This window comes from Patagioenas fasciata, chromosome 2, assembly GCF_037038585.1.
Source record: "Patagioenas fasciata isolate bPatFas1 chromosome 2, bPatFas1.hap1, whole genome shotgun sequence".
In the NCBI taxonomy this organism is placed as follows: domain Eukaryota; kingdom Metazoa; phylum Chordata; class Aves; order Columbiformes; family Columbidae; genus Patagioenas; species Patagioenas fasciata.
Window position 1 is genome coordinate 124,881,526 of NC_092521.1, and position 17,307 is coordinate 124,898,832.

The following is a 17,307-nucleotide window of genomic DNA, read 5'->3' on the forward strand; positions in this document are numbered from 1 at the left end:
TGTGCACATGTGGTTTTTATTGTGCTTCATAAAATATTTCATGTGTTCTTACAGACAACTTCATGAAAGTACCTACATAAAATGCAGATAGCACATATTCACTTTATACAGTCCATTTTACTCTAACTTTTAAGTAACCTGAAGCATAACTTGGGAGCTGGTCTTTTTGGAGCCCTTGGTTATGAAAAGATGAGTTGTGTAAGTTTTTCTAGCTGATTCTTCGAACTGTCATAAAATGATTTCTCTAGGGAAATACACTGGCTTATACAGTTAGGCAAGGGCTATAGCACTGGCATACTGCTGGCAAAACAATCACAGATTTGACAGCTGTCCAACGTTTTAAATGTATAGACTTCACAATTTGTTTTCGTTTCATACAGTATACACTATTTGGTTGTATGATACATTTGCAGATCTATATATAATTTCTTCATTTACTTACCATGCCTTAGTATGAATTGTGCATCTGTTCATTTGACTGTTTTCACCGCCGCTTGGAAAATGACAAAACTAGTTAAATTCATTAACTACAGGTATCCTATTTCTGTTAATTGCTGTTTCTGAGAGCCCAAGCTTGTCATTATTACTGATGTGAGTCTAGTTATGTATGACATCTACATACTCAGAAACAGAGCTTCCACTTCATTTTCAGATGACCCCCAATTGATGCATACAGGTATCTACTCATACAGGACTCCAAAACAGATATAAAAATGACAAGCCTTGAATAAATCACTCTTATATTTTTGACCAAAATATAAATGTGATAACTGGACTTTGCAAAATTATGGAACTTGACCCCTTAGAAACCACCAACACCAAGAACAAAATACTGAGCTCATGAAAATAGTGTCAATTGAAATAATCACTTTAACACTGCAAAGCCATCACCAAAGTAATACTAGCTGTTAAAGAAAAATTAGATGAGTCAAAAGAGAAAGTTTTTTGCTTGTTACCTCTTCTACAGGGCTGGCAAGCACTGTGCTGACAAAACAAGGAGGTGTGCATATGCTGCTGTTAAGAGATTGCATGTGCTGATCTAGTTCAACATGTACTTTTGGTATCTAGTTCCTTCTTGAATGCAGAGTCTGGTAGTTTTTCACCATCTGAATCCACATGGGTCCCAGTGCTGTCATCAAATGTTCAGAGCGTGGGGTAATAAAGATACATGATATATTCTCTCAGTTCAGGGCAACACAAGACACTCAGTGAAACTGAGAAAATGTTTAACCTGACCTGTCTGCTATAGTCACACATTTAGAAATACCAGAGACATAATGTTTGTAAACTTACAGAAATTTTCTACAAAGTCTGACTTATTAGACTAGTGTATTATCTTTGATGAATATCAAGTGGCCCACTTAAAATTTAGTACTATAAGTCTGTACAGAACATCTTTCTCAAGACTGTTGAATTTTCCTTTTATTTCTATAATGTATAATTCTATAATCTGATTTGAAGCACACTCAGATGTATCAAACCTAATTTTAAAAAGTCTTTATTTTAGGGAAAATCATCTCCAATCAGCAATTAGAAATGCAATGTGGTAGAAAACAGGAGTTCTATTTCTGTTCTCCTCATTGAGTTCCTTCTGAAGCACACATCTAGTGTTTGTCAAGATAGAATGGCAGAAGAGTGTAGTATTTGCCCCATTTTAAGCTGCAGAAGGAACTGCTCCTTTGTGGTAATACTACAGTGAAATAAGCTAAGCAAAACATTAAATTAAAAAAAAGATCCTCCATTCTTAATATCAAATGTCAAGTCAAGTGAAAGTCAAGAAAGATTAACAATTAATATTGCCCTTAAAAATATTTTTTTTCTGAGTTATCTAAAGTCACTTAAACCAAATAACAGAATGCAAGTTCTGTTTGGGGTTCCTTTCTTTTTCAGGAAAAATAAAATAGTATTTTGTTTTATGTTATATAACCAAGAGCCTGTATTCCCTTCAGTTTTAATGAGTGACAGGTGTCTGGGTACAGACAATCTCTGTCCAGCCTGTGTATGAGTGGATGTACTTAAAGCTGTATTGAGTCACAGTGCATCCTGCAAGTATTGCATGTAAGGCCCTAGAACTCATGGGAACATCGTGCCTTTTATGTTACTGCAATACTGGGGTGGATGGAGGCCCTACATGAAGATGATGGATGACAGCTTCTCTCTTCTGTGTAGAGCCACACATTGGAGGTGCACGCCGTGGCCATATTGGGCAATGTGGCAAGAACACGCTCCCCCAGAGGTCACATAAAGTAGGCAGGCTCCCTGTGCTGGGACACTTAACATTGTGGACCAGCAGTGCAGGCAGAGAGCACATTTTTTGGCTGTTGGAGACATCCATAGCTTCTTCCCAGGCACATGAGACTGAAGACTCTGAGGGGAGCTGCAGTGCTATACTAATAGCATCAGCTTCCTGTACTACAGCAGGGAACTAGGCGGTGAAGGCTGATGTTGAGATGTGGGAGGATTAAATCCTCTATTGCTTTATTAAATCCACACCTGCAACAGTATTTATGACTCTCACTTAACTGTGAAAGAACTTATCTGCTCTTTCGAACACTCTGGAAATGCTGGGAAGTACTGGGTGACTGTCAGCACTCATTTGTGTTGTCGCTTGGAAGCTGGCAGCTTGCTAACAAAAGCAAGAGTAAGAAGCAGCTAAGCCAGCTTGTCTGAATCGAAATCCCACCTCCACACTAAGTGAGATTGTTTCAGGTGACCACAAGTAGTCACCATGCCAGTGTAAGTGCACAAGTAACAGACACAGTCAAGACACTCCCTCAGGCACTTCCAAATGTCTGGGGTGAAGGGCTGAAAGGCTGCCCTTAGTGGTACATGACAACTGTATAGAGAGTCTGTTCTTCACATGCCAGATAGGTAGGACCTGCTGGAAATAAGGATCTTTGTGTCTAGAAATATGAATCTGTGCAACAACTGGTAGACCAGGCTGTTACAAGCCTGTTCCTGCTTAATACGGTTGTGTACTCTAAAGCCACTGAGAATGTATGCAGCTGTGGAACTTTATCAATTCAGAGAAGTTTGAAACTCACACTAACCTAGGTTTGAAACACTCCAATCTAAAACATTCTGGATTTGAAACACTGCAATCTAAAACATTCTGGGCATCTAACATTCTTAGAAGCAGGGAGATTGATAAATGGTGGAACTAGGATAAGTACTGGCAATATTAGATGATGTAATTACAGTACCTCACCCTGACATAGTGTGCTGTAAGGCTATAGACACCAGCATCGTCTAGCCAGAAGAAAGGCATGTTGTGAATATACTTAAGTTTTCCATACCCCTTGCTTAGGCAACTGTTAGTAAGAGGCAACACTGACTTATCAGATACATTTGATTTTTTCCTTAATCATGAGCAAAGTAATCAAACACACATCCCTTTCTGACATTTTTAAAGAGGACTTTAAGATTAAAAGATGAAACACATTTTGCCCTCAATGGACAACATTTGTGCCTCATTTAGTTAAACGATCTTTCAGGAGATCTCAATGTACTCCTGAGATTTTGTTGTATGACAAAAGTAACATTATGTCATAAATACTAAGAAAAACAACATGATAAATTTACAAGAAATGTTAACATTGATTAAAAAAATGCAGAGCTCTTGTGGTAAGATGTAGTATTGTTTGTATTATATTATTTTAAGGATTTTCTTATTGACCAACATTTTGCAGATTATTCTAGATATTAATATCTTGTTGGATTTTGCTATATAGATCTGTAATGTTTTGTTAGGTTTTTTAAAATCTGTTACATTTAATTGTTGATTTAGTCACTACACGTCCTTATTCAACTCTCTGAGAGATGCAGTGGATAATAAAGCTAGTTCACCAATTTGATTTTTTAATTTTAAAAGCCATATACATGTATTTGCTATTTTAAATGTACATGTTTGGTACAGGACAATTTCAACAGCATCTGAACATATTGGAATAAGGAGGAAAATGGTAAAGAAATGATAGTTCCTTAAAAGACCAGAAGAAACTATATCTTAGCATTTAACTGACCTTTATGAAAGTTTCTTCCATACTAGATACAAAAATTAAGTAAAAATTTAATCAAAGTAATGTACCCAGTACTGTACTGTATACAGTGTGGAATCTATTCTTGCATAACTCATGCATACATGATTTTTTAATGTGACTAATTTGTATTGACTCCATTACCTTCAGGCCATGAAATTAAGTCTAAAATTTAGATTTGTGGGACTGTACATCTGTGCTCTGACAAATCTAGGTGAGGAATTGGTTCCCCAGATAGCTTCCTCCACACTTCTGTTACCTGAAGGACTGTCAGCAATAGTCTCTCAGGTGACCTTTCAGCTGCCACTCACAGAGTTCATCTGCATCGTCTAGTGCCACTTGACACACCCTTGGGTATCACAGATACCTGCAGAGGGCTGCCAAATACACCACAAGACTGCTGACAGATCTGCAGCTTTCTGAAGTCACAGCTGGAGAACAGGAATGATAGCAAGTAAAACGGTACTAGACAGCTACGTTAAGCAGCTTATTTAGCTTCTTGCTTCTCCAGTTAGGTGGGCACTTCATTCTTTTCTTGAGAGAGCAGTTTTCCGCATCAGCCTTAAAAGCCAGCAGTTCCTTACACAAGAAATTACCCATCAAGAACGTTATTATGCAAGCTATTCTCATTTTGATTGTTAACAAGCATATGCATCAATTTTCTTTCACACAGCCTACAGTAATGTGTTCATACAAGTAACATTTGCTAGTACTGTTAATAAATGGAACGTCCAAGTACTTAACGCATTTCAGGAATGTGCTTCCACAACGTATCACCATCAATTACTGCTCTCTTCACAGAATTCTAAGTCCTTGATTTCTATTATTTCTTCAGCAGTACAAACCATAATGAAACTTTGGGTGTGCCTACAAAGAAAATACACAGTATTAAACACGTCAGTATGGTTACTTAGCCACATAACAGTAAGCATATTGAATGCCTCGTCCAGAATAAACTTTGAAAGTTTTCCCTTTTTTCTCAGAATTCCTCTACATGTCCAAAACACCCTACACACCAAAATCAAGATGTGCCTGTAGCATAGGGAACTATATGTGTGCTATCTTTGATTCAGTTATCATCGTTACAAGTAGCAGTGAAGATGGCCAGACAACATATTATATAAATCAGAATACAACCCATACAAAAATCTAACAACACGCTCCGAACCTTCCTGTTGTACATGTTTTCAGCTTCCAGCAATCAGTGACCAACGGACTGAGATGGGGTTTGCACCTGGCCACTATCTTCAATGGCAACCAACACCACCTTGCATTACTCTACCTAATCCCTTTTTATAGTACTGCCTCCTCAGTCTCCAAAAGTATCACAGTCCACTATTTCTGTCACATGAAAAACTGCTTCCTTCCGATTTTTTTTCATGTTATATGATGCACAAGATGTTCCTAATTCTTGTATTGTGAGATTATGTGAACGCTTGCTTCTTGTTTACCTTTCTACACCATTCATTGCTTTAAAGATTTTTCCTGTGCTGCCTTCCATCATCACTCTTCTAGGCCAAAAATTCTAACCTGTTTAACTTCTCCACACATGAGAGTTATTCTCTACCTCTGAAAGTCTCTGCCACCCTTCCTTCAACTTTTGTTTTCAAAACTACTGCACCTTTTTCAAAATGGTACAAGCACAACTCCATAACGGAGTAAGAATACTTCAGCCCAAATTAAAATGCTTTAGTTTATTCTTTTTGTACACTTTTACTAGTCCAGGATTAAAGCAAAAAGATGAATTTATGTAAGGTGATCCAGGAATTAACTTGCAGCTACAGTACACATACAAAAAGGAAATTTAATATCTCCCTGTTTATCTATAAATATTAGTATTCCCATAAATTATGTAGTGATTTGCCTTTGCTGAGCATAATGGTGTCATTTTTGTGACTGGTGGTAAAGCAAAGCAAGAATAGCACACTATTCAATGTTACACAGGATATGCTATACATAAAATGACAAATCTGCAGTCAAAGACAAAAATCCTGCTGAAACCAAGGTGCCAGATAAACCAAATATATTTAAAAAACTGAAAAAAAAATTCAATAACAATCCATTTGTATTGCCCAAAGCGCAAGAAAAAGCAAGATGAAACCAAGTGCCTCACTTGGAAGAGCAAAGCGTATCCAAGCAACAGCATTAAGACTCAAATAGGTCATGTGAAGAGAAGGACTAAATTTATTAATCAAATGTATGTTCAGCAGCAAAGATAAAGAAGTGTTAGTGAAATAACTTCGACGTTAAAAAAATTGAAAGAAATTAAAAGATTCCTGATCAGAACATTTTCTGAAGCTGGGAGACATATGAGGCAAAAGCTCTGCACTTGGTTACAACATTGCAACTGAAAAGAAATTCCACAACAATTAATGGAGTTAAATTTCTATGAAACATAAAATAGCACAAAGCAGATTTTGGTCCAGTATTTTGTTTTTACTCACCTTTATCCCAGAAGCTTGGTAAGAGCTTTAGTTGGTTGGGTTTCTATGCAGATGGAAGTCATGATGTGTTACGAAGTTGGTACAGAAGTACAACGGCAAAACTTCTACTGACATCACAGGGTCATGCAGGCAGGCATTACGATTTGCTTTTGATCCTAATTAGGTCAATGACAAAACTCCCTGTGGGAATATTAGGGAAGATTAAGAAGAAGGACTGTAAACACGCTCAAGTGACTCGTACCTGGTGTGTAGAAAAACACATATACTGTACTAATTGTTGTTTAGTCTTGTGTGCCTGACAAGTCGAACCTCTGTGTTTAGATATCATAGGCCTGTGATAGGCTTACAGACACCTTATTGAACATACTTAATATTCCTGCCCTGCTGTGGAGAAGATCAAAGCACAGCAGAAAACTACTCCTGTGTGAATCCCTAAGGCAAAACCAGCAGGTCCTCTAGCTCACGGCACTTGTGTCCCCACTTGTGTGCCTCTGCCCAGTGCTGCTTTGGGGTTACCTCTGTTAGCAAAGTAATGAAAATAAATTCACTCTTTGCATTTCATCTCTGGTTTTGTGTTTTTTCCTGCATCCTGCCTATGCCAGCTCACACACTCCCCTCCATCACACAGAATCATGTGCTTAATTTAAGGAAAAGGTGTGACCACAGCTACCACTGGCATCCCATCTGGATCTATCAAGTCAGTTCTGCTGAAGAACTTGTTCACCAAGGAGCTTATCTAGAGGTGTGAGTGACAGCTAGCTGTCTTGAGGTGCAGATGTGGTAACACCGCAAGAATAACTCTGTTCCACAACCAGTTAGGAAAAAAATTATACTGTCTTCCTCTTCAAAGCATTTTTACTCCATTTCAGAGACTACCCTGTAAAATCCTTGAATGGTCATAGATGTCATTTGTTGTAATAGCAGAGTTTCTGCCACTTCAGATGCACCAACTCTACCATTCACAGGAGACGTTTCTTCCACTGCTGAAACAAAGGTTTTCCCACCTTTGGAGAAGCACTGAACTCTGTGAGCACTCCCTGCCCAACACAGAGGCAGATCATGCAGCCGTGACAGACAGTAGCTGTGGGACAGCTGAACTGGGACCTCACCTGGAACTAAGAGTCTTGCAGCATCCAGTAAAGGAAAGGGCTGCCTCCAGGAGCAGCAGGGTCACTGATCCTTTCCTCCAACTTAGCTCAAGACTCAGCAAGGGCCCCTGCCTCTAACAGCAGCAGTTCAGCACCATTCTGTTGCTGTGGGAAGCAGCAGTTCCAAAGCCAGCACTCTCCTGAAGTCCTGCAGGAAATACCAGTGTGAGAAAGAGCCCGTTTCCCTCAGAAGTGATAGCTATTTTCATCCAGAAGGAAAAAAGACGCAAACGCAGCATACATGCTGCCATATACCACAGCACTTTGAACACTAAGATTGCATAAATACATTTTTAGTTGTATAAGTTTCCATAGATTTGCTGTCTCTGGGAGCAGCCATTGATTTTGCCCAGTGGGTACTGCTGAAAATAGTGGGCAGAATTATCTAATCATGCTAAATTTGCCTTTACTTATCAATAACTGACACAGTAAAAAACACTGGCTGAAATCTGGACAAATGTGACAAGGCTGGGGTAGGAACTGAGATAGGTGGTATAAACGGTAGCACTGTGGTTTGAACAAATGCAAAGGTTAAGTATAGTTTGGAAGGACAGTGTGTATCTGTGTCATCAGCACCCAGCAAGCAAACAGAAAAAAGAGACACAAAGAGCAAAAGAAGCAACAGTTTTATGTCACCAAAGGAAAGTCAAAAGAACAAATTGTAAGCAGACAATGTGCGTCCTATTGTTTGACCCTTCCTCTTTTCAGGGAAATAGGATTTTGTGTGCATTTCTTGTAAATAAAACCAGTGCACCACAGACATAACTGGGTTCTCTGTCACTGCATTCTTCAATTTAAGTAAAATACTCACAAAGCTGAATCTGGCCAGTGACTGAGGCTACAAAGTAGGAAATAAAAAAGTATTTTAAACTGAGTTCAAGCAGTTACTTATTTTGACATTGCCTTGCAACAGTGATCTTGATATTCAAAAGGCCAGACTTCCAAAGAGAGAAGTATTTTCCACTCTACTGCTATTTACTACTACTATTTTCTACCAGCTAGAGTCAGTACTAACAACAAATATTTCTTCTTGCCTTATTGAGCCCTAATGATTTATTACTGAATGAGAACGAACAATTTATCTCAAAAGAAGAAACAATTAAAAAAATTGTAAACAAATATGCTTACTGACTTTAAACATTGTTTTCAGTATCCTTTTCACACATATAAAGCAGAATATTTTACTAGTAAAGGTAATTATTCTTTAGTCATGTTGTATACATAAATAACTGGGACTCAACATGACTGGAAAACTATCAGTTATTTTTATGAATCTGGTTGAAAACATTAAAAATTTATTATTTTATTTCAAGGATAGACAAGTATTAAAAAACATATTTTTAACAAAAAAAAGAGCTTGCAGTAGGAAATTACTTCTTGAGAGTAATGACTGGAAATGTTGAGGTTCAGAGCTTACCAGATATGAAGTACAATACCCACAAGAGACTTCCTGTATTTACCCATGGCAGATGTTTGGAGATTGTTGACCAGTTGCGTATTGCAACATAAGTTTTAAGGTTTAAAAAAAAAAAAAAAAAACACACAAAAGAGATATAGTTTTATGGAAAAAGAAAATTCCAAAGCATTGCACAAGTTTTGATTTACAACCAACAGGGTTAGGATGAGATCAGGATTATGCCACAGAAGTTGGACTGTGTTTCATAGGTAAATTAACCTGACTAGGAGCAGGATTATAAGGAGAATTTTTTGGGGTTGAAACCTTCAGCTAGTACCAAGCAGAGTGGCATGGACTCCAGGACATGAGATAGAACAAGGAGCATACTGGGAGACAGGATGCACTTTTTATCAAGGCCTTTTGTGACAGGGCAATGGGTTCAAACTGAAAAAAGGTAGATTTAGATTTGAGATAGGAAATAATTTTTTTTAAAATGAAGGTGGTGAGACACTGGAACAGGTTGCCCAGAGAAGCAATGCCCCATAATTGGAAGTGTTCAAGGCCAGGCTGGACATGGCTTTGAGCTACCTGATTTAGTGAAAGATGTCCCTGCTCATTGCAGGGCAGTTAGACTAGGTGACCTTTAAAGGTGCCTTCCAACCCAAACAGTTCTATGATTCTATGACATGAGCAACAACAGAAACATAGGCCTGAGGGGTCCTCAGAAAGTAATTTTAACAGCCGCTCTGCCTCCATGCAGCTCAACTACACCTGCTAAATTCCTCTGTTAGCAAGAACTTTAAATATGCTAGGAGGAAGTTGAAGAGAGACTTGAGGTAAATTTGAAAATACCTGACTAAAATATTCTACCCTTAACCGAGGCTAACGCAATAGTTTCCATATTTTACTGATCTTTTGAAGTGAAGTCTAGAAGGTACTGCCTTCCTGACACCTTTTATTTTCTGAAAAAGCAAGTTTTCATACTTTACAGTTAGAGAAGCCTTTCTACTTCATACAATTAGAGGGCTTCTAGAGTGATGTGAGGTTTTTATTTTGCTTGCTGTTGCACTTCATTTCTAATTTTGTTCCTACATGCTTCTGTTATACTTTTATTCTCAACCCTAATAGCTTAACCTGTTTTCTGCTTTCCCCATAGGTTTGTTTCTTCAGTCTGAGTGAATTAGCCTAGCTGGTGTCCGCAGCTGCTGACTAGAACAGCCTCATTGCTCTGTGTAGACTTCTCCAGAAAGCCTGGAAGGCTCACCTGCCTGCAGCTTGTGTGTTCATGTAGGTATGCACACTCACAGCTGAGGAAGAAAAAACAGAAGGTTGTGGCACAGGGACACTGCTTAGATTACACTCCCTGTTTCATACAGCAGAACATCTCATCAGCACATACAACCCAAGCAGACAGAGTCACAAGACCCTTGATGGGAGTACCCTTCCACCCACCTAAAAACATGAGACCTTTTCTCTCCCCAGCCACTCCTGTATCCAGGAAGGAATTTCAGGTTAATCACATGTGAGTCATATACTCTGGAACAGCCAAGTATGACAAGATGGAATTTCTAGTTAGCAACGCAGCCTGTCATGGCCTCAGCTGCTGCTGGTACTCACATATTAATCAAGCTGTATCTAGGCACCACTCTTTGCAGTTCACTTGCTTCTCAGAGCATTTAAACTTCTCTTGGCCTCCCCATAGCTGACTCTTGCACACAATTACTCAATTTCCTACTGCAATTGCTGTGGGTGCCATTTCAAAATGGTGCTATAGGGGCTCTGAATGCAAACCTGCTCTGAGATGTTGTAAACAGCAGCTCAGTCAGGACTGCTATTTATTTTGCTTACCTGACATGACCCTGGTGAAATAACCAGCAAAACTTTTCTTACAGCTCTCCTCAACTGCACCTCTTTTGTTCAAGTGCCAGGCTCACAGACTCTCATTTGCCCCATCCATCCACTCCAGGACTGTCCCCTCACAGTCACAGCCACAATGTCATAGGTTTCCCAGTCCACAGACAGCCTGCTCCCAGAGCAGAACCAGACACGAGTCTTGGTAGGGGCCCAAGAAAGCTTGCCGTTCTGCACCGCAAGAATGTGAAAGGACAAGAGGCTGAAGCACAATTGTTTCCCTATCCAGGGCAGGCCTCAGGCACAAGTACCACAGCAAAATAGTAGCCTTACTTGAAGGAGGGTCTCCCATGTCACCAACATACCCGAAGTCCTGGAAGCTGTGAGGGATCTACAGAAATACCCTCCTTATGCTCACAAAGGCAGAGACATGTTGGTTGGAAGATGTTGGCAAAATCATTGTGAAGGAGGACCTCCAAGTAGTTAAACACTTCCTGGTCAATCTATACTGATTTTAAACTTTTTCCCCACACCCAGATACGTCTAGGAACCCAGGTAACACAGAGTAGTCACACTAGGAATATAACAAGCATGCTGCTCAGGCTCAGCCACAGCAAGTGGAAACACCTGTAGCTCTAGTCCCTGAGGCAGCTGACAAATGTTAGGCTTCTCCCCTTAAGAAGCATGGCAGATAAGCCAAGTCCTCCAGTGACAGCAAGGTATGGATAGGAGCTCCCAGAAACATCTTGTGTGGCTTCAAGGTCCTCTTGACATCATGTACAGGTTCATTTCCAGAAATCAATCAGTTTTATTCTGCCTTTTCTTTGTTATCCTGAGCTCCCACAAAATGTAAAAATACGATGGCTCTCCTTTTTAGCCTGGGCTACCTGGGATGCAAGGCTCAAATTTTGAGCTGGAAGTTATGTCTGAACTAAAAGATGGAGAACATGTGGAGCAGACACTCAGAAAAGGAGGATCTGTGGAGGCTAGAAACAAAGGGCCTGCAGAGGCTGTATGGTAGTGAACTACATGCTTGCTAAAACACCACAAGTGGTGCTATGGTGTAAGCCCCTTTGCTCATGAGCTGTGGCACCATCTTAGCTGTTGCTATCAAATCAGAATAGGTATGCTATATGATGTTACTTTCCTCAAGCTGCCATTTATATCACTTTCATATAAATAACAAGCATAAACAACCTTTTCCCCTCACTCTGTACATACCTGGCCAGGTCAAACTTCTCTAAGATTTTTGCTCAGGCTGATTTTAACAAACTATTGATGATGCAGTTTGGAAAAGTAGCTTACTAAGTACATCGTGGTAAAGACTATTGCTCTCTTTTTGTACTTACTTAAGTCACAAGCTCTAGCTGACAAATAGCTACTTCTGTTGGATCGAAAGTAGGATCACAAGTATAGTGCATATAATACAGAAATTCTGTGTATTTGAAGAATATTGGCATAGACAGTATCACAACTCTAAATGTTAAATGGCTAAGAACAATGATACTTACTGAGAACTGACCTCTAACACAGTCTCAAAGTTATCATGCCAAATCCAAAGTAAGCAAGACGGCTTTGACACTCAAACTTTTGTGATGTCATCTTGGAGTCTTTCTCTAGCTTGGAGACTGATTTTTTTAAGTCTCAGTCCAGAACAAAGGGGACTTGTGAGGTCAGCTGGATTGCTTTTCTTCTCCCAGCAAAGGGAACTTGCTTTTTCTTCTGATGCTAGCAGGAAAAGATGTCTGCCCTGAAAAAAAGTTACCAAAGGAAGCTGGAAGAATAACAACAAAGCAAGCAGACATCTGTTGTTTTTGGTTTTGGTTGTTTTTAAATTATAACTGTGAGAAAGTCTTTCTGTTTTAACCTTATCTATGTTACATGGTGGGATCTGAAAATAAAATTCTGGCTTATAACAGCAACAGTGAATAACATACCTCTTATTAAAGAGGATGACGTTAAACTAGTTCAAGAAAGAAGGCCAGATACAACTCCCAATAAACATGAAGATAAAGAAGTGAGAGATTAAACAGTGTCATGGACCATTCCCTTAGAGTCAGAGACATTTTCAGTGTCCAGAAATTTCTCTGAAATACAAAAATGGAAAACCTCATCTGAACTATTTGCTTCTCATTATGATACAACTATCCTTCATTCATTTACACCACATCAGCCAACTAACGCATGACCCTCTTTCTTCTACCAGCATTGTAGCTGTCATTTCTTCATGCAGAGAAATACAGCTGATTTATCCACATTATCAAATCAGTTCTAAAGAAACTGAGTCATTTCTCAGCAAGAGAAAGTGCTGCTAAGTGCGAGTGGGCTACTTGTACATTTACATTTTTCAGGAAGTGTAACCAATAAGTGCTCGTGTGAGCACCACTGAATAAAAATTGCAGGGATAAGTGTCCATGTTCCATGAGTAGGGCATAAATCTTGCTTGTGAGGTTTTAAGCTTACAGTTCCACTGAAATTAAAAGGAAAAAAATCATAGCATTCAGAGCTATTGTTTCAGGCTGTATGCAAATTCTAGAGAGCTTCATTGCAAATATTTGACAGTGAACACATACTCCTGCACTCACCAATATTCAAACTTTTGGAAAATAAAATCTTTTAGAGCAATAATTTAAAAATAAATACACTCTCCAAAGAAAAATGTCAGATTGCCAAACCACTGTGACACAGCCAAACAAACTTTAGCCAAGATTGTGTAATCTCAACGATCACTGTGGTTAAAATTGCAGAATACTTTTAGCTGAGAATAATTTCAGCTATTACCAAATTAACCTCATGCCTTTTATCAAAGGATTACAGAAGCCAAAACAAACAGTAACTGATCTTCCATTTGTTTTTCTAAAGCGCTTCAGCTCATTGGCAAAATTCAGACGAAACGCAAGACTTAAAACCTTTTCACCACTCCTTCCACTCACCACACCTTGCTGCTTCATTTCAATTAAGGTTTGATTGTTCAATATGAATGTAGTTCTTACACGGCTATATAACACACGCTATATGATGATGCTAAATGCTGACTACAACAAGCATATCCCTTTCCCCCGGCATTCTCCTCCCCATAAGTATAGCTGCACTTAAGTCTTTCAAAACACTTGAAAACAAAAATTGCAATAGATGTCCTACTCATAATCAGCTTAGGGACAGCTACTATTTCAGTCACATCCAGAGCTCCTAATTTTCTTCTTATATGTAAAAGCAAACATAAAGTACCAACTTGAAAACCTACTGCTGACTACCACTGCTGCCGTTGCTTTTTGTGGACAGGCTGAGACAGGCTGAGACTTTTGTTTGGGTTCTGCTACCTCTCCTGCTTTACTTGTCAGCTCTGTGCTGACATGGAGGTCTTGCAACCTCTCCAATATAAATACCTGGTGCTCAGTCTGTCACGGAGGTACCCCGAGGTTAGTTTAAGGGACAACAGGGTCCAAAACAACTTTTATTAAACTGGTGAGAAACAGGGTTTTAGCACTCCAAAAGTGACTTGAATACAGGTTCGTGTATCAGTTGAGGAAAATTATTAAGGGGCAGCAACTAATACAACAGGCGGTCCACAGAGTGCATGCACATGGCTTCACCCAAAACAATGCCGGAGCCGTTCCTGAGTCCGGGAGAAGTACACACTTGCCTGAACACGGTGTTGGATTATTTTAAAGGGATACAAGTACTCTTACTGAGTATGGAAAGTGTACACTTGCAATCCTGCGAGGGTAAATTTATAATACACTCGCAATCCTGTGAGGAGAAATACATGTGCGAAGGTGCACGGAATATTACATGTGCTTATGTGGAAGCACAGGAGGAAAATACACTCGCAACTGTGCCAGGAAATAATTTATACACGTGCTTGTATTCAGCACGGAAAGTATGCATGCAAATGTGCACGGAAAGTTTCACGTGCTTATGTGGAAGCACGGGAGGAAAATACACCTGCGATTATGCAAAGATTAATTTTACACGTGCTCATATTGAGCACAGAAAGTACATGTGCATATGTGCATGAAAAGTAAATATACTCGCAATCCTGCGAGGAGAAATTTTACTCACACACGTGGCGGTAAGGCAAGCGGAGTCCACATCCGGGGAGGGGGGCTCTCGGAAGTAGCATCTTGCTCGTGCTCCAAGAGACCCGCGACGATGGGCTGAGTCTCGACGAGAGTCCCGTTTTTTATTGGCTGATCAGATCTGACTGTAGGCTTTCCAGAAGCTTCTCTGCACCCCCACCCTGGCTGTGGGGTGCCCCTGAAGCTTCCAAACATCCCTCACACTGGCTGCAGGCACCCAGCAGCTCCCTGGGCCTTAGCACTCCCTTCTCCTAATGGCCCTGGCCAGGGTGCTCTGGGGCCAAACAAAAGAAGCTGTTGGCCTCAAGTAACAGAGAGAGAGGGAGATGTGTCTACTCCTTCCATGATGAAGGAGGGAGGGGGAGAGAGGGGAGTTTGCATCTCTGCCACACAGTCCCCCAGCTGTTACGCTGTATGTTACACAGCATGCCGGTGGTGGGAAATACACTCACTCGGTGGGTATGTACACATGGTGTGCCCCCGATACAAGGTTCAGTGGGCAGAGGCACTCCTGAGGATAGAATCATAGAACAGTTTGGGTTGGAAGGGACTTTGAAAGCTCACCTAGTTCAGCCACCCTGCCACGAGCAGGGACATCTTCAACTAGATCAGGTTGCTCAGAGCCCCATCCAGCCTGGCCTTGAATGTCTCCAGGGATGGGGCATCTACCACCTCTCTGGGCAACCTGGGCCAGTGTTTCACCACCCTCATTGTAAAAAACTTGTTCCTCATGTCCAGGCTGAATCTCCCCTCCTTTAGTTTAAAACCATTACCCCTTGTCCTGTCATAATAAGCTCTGCTAAAAAGTCTGTCCCCATCTTTCTTACAGGCTCCTTTCAAATACTGAAAAGCCACAATAAGGTTTCCCCGAAGCCTTCTCTTTTCCAGGCTGAACAACCCCAACTCTCTCAGCCTGTCCTCACAGCAGAGCTGTTCCAGTCCTCTGACCATCTTTGTGGCCTCCTCTGGCCCCTCTCCAACAGGTCCATGTCTCTGCTGGCTGATGCAGCTGAGCACAACAGAACACTAAGCCTAACACATCACCCTCCGTCAGGCCGGGAACCTGCAGCCTTCGTTCACGGGCCGGGAAGCGCCCGGCGGCCCATCCTCTCCCGTGGGGTCCCTGTCCCGCGGCCCCGTCCCCTCAGCGCCCACCGGCCCTGCCCAGTGCGCGCCCCAACGGTCGCTCGGAGGCGCGCGGGCGGCGGTTGGCACCGGCTCCCTCTCCGGCCGCGCACGGCGGCGCTGCGGCCGCCCCGGGGATGACGCGTGCGGCGGGCGGGCGTGCGGGCAGGAGGGAGGAGCCCGCGATGGCCGGTGCCGCCGCTGTCGCGCTGTCCCTCGCTGCGCTGCCGGCCGCCGCCACCGCCCCTCCGCTGCCAGCTCCCGGCCGCCACGACGCCGCCATGGCCGAGGAGGAGACCTCCAGCGAAGGGTGAGTGGAGCGGGCCCGGGGTGACCCTCGTCCCCCGCACAGGTGACCTCGGCGCGAGGAGGAGGCCCGCCAGGGCGCCCCGGCCGTGCCCTGCCGCCACAGGCTACGCTCTCCCGCCTCCTCCCGCCGCTGGCGGGCCTCGCCGCGGCCTGTACGAGCAGGTGCGCTGCTGGGCGTCCGGGACTAGAGGCCCGGGTGGGCTCCCGCCTCCCCGAGTGGCCCGCCGGCCTCCCTGCCCCGCAGCGCCTCCGGTGCGGCCGCCCCGCCTGCCCCAGTGTGCTCCGGCATCGCTTCTCGGCTGCTCGCTCGGCCTGCGGGCGCGCTGTCTGCCATGTTTTCCTGCCGCACAGCCCGTCTGCCTGCTACGGCTTCCTCGGGTGTGCGGATGCGTGCCGGAAGGTGCCGGCGCCGTGCTTTTGCCGCTTCTGCACCTGAGCTGCGCGGTCCCTGGCCCAGCACACCTGCCACATCTGTGTATACACTATCTTCTTTGCTTTGGGCTATGTACACACTCTTACAGTCATCTAGCTTTCTTTTGCATCCCAGAGTTCAGTAGGCACAGGTCTGTATAAACTGCTGCCCCACACTTTTGTGTGCCTTTACCTGTACAACTACCTGTACATACAAATATCCTGTTTTCTCATTCCATCTGTCATCTACATTTACTTAGATGTAGAGCAGACAGTAAGGCTTGTCAGCCTCTCTGCCACTGTATAATCATTGTTCTGTGTAATGTTTGATCCAAGTAGGACATGGTAGCCCATCTTTAAATTGCAAACATATATGCTGTTGCTTTAACTTTTCAGTTTTCCCTATCTCTGCTAATCTTCTATTTCCTGTCACTATCCTGAGGCATTCAGGTATACCAAAATAACTCCTCTGACATGAATTATCCTGCCTGTGGTTTTAGCATGTAT

At 42.1% G+C, this 17,307-nt stretch overlaps 1 protein-coding gene and 1 long non-coding RNA gene across 4 annotated transcripts in view; one reads left to right on the forward strand and one right to left on the reverse strand.

The window, feature by feature from the left end:
• On the reverse strand, positions 1-16,251 carry LOC139827265 (uncharacterized). 3 transcript variants are annotated; one of them, XR_011737706.1, is made up of 5 exons: positions 14,939-16,251; positions 12,399-12,626; positions 7,591-7,777; positions 6,482-6,661; positions 1-4,904 (listed from the first exon to the last, which is right to left on the reverse strand). It is a non-coding gene; the product is annotated as an uncharacterized lncRNA (long non-coding RNA). The 3 variants fall into 3 exon arrangements; XR_011737705.1 differs by having other exon boundaries at positions 12,388-12,626; XR_011737707.1 differs by lacking the exon at positions 14,939-16,251 and having other exon boundaries at positions 9,047-14,926.
• The window catches only part of ABHD5 (abhydrolase domain containing 5, lysophosphatidic acid acyltransferase), a 27,106-nt gene continuing 26,033 nt past the window's right edge, over positions 16,235-17,307 (forward strand). The window contains exon 1 of the mRNA XM_065832306.2: positions 16,235-16,390. Coding sequence (XP_065688378.2) covers positions 16,266-16,390 — 125 coding nt within the window. The 5' untranslated portion in view covers positions 16,235-16,265. The remainder of the gene's footprint in view (positions 16,391-17,307) is intronic.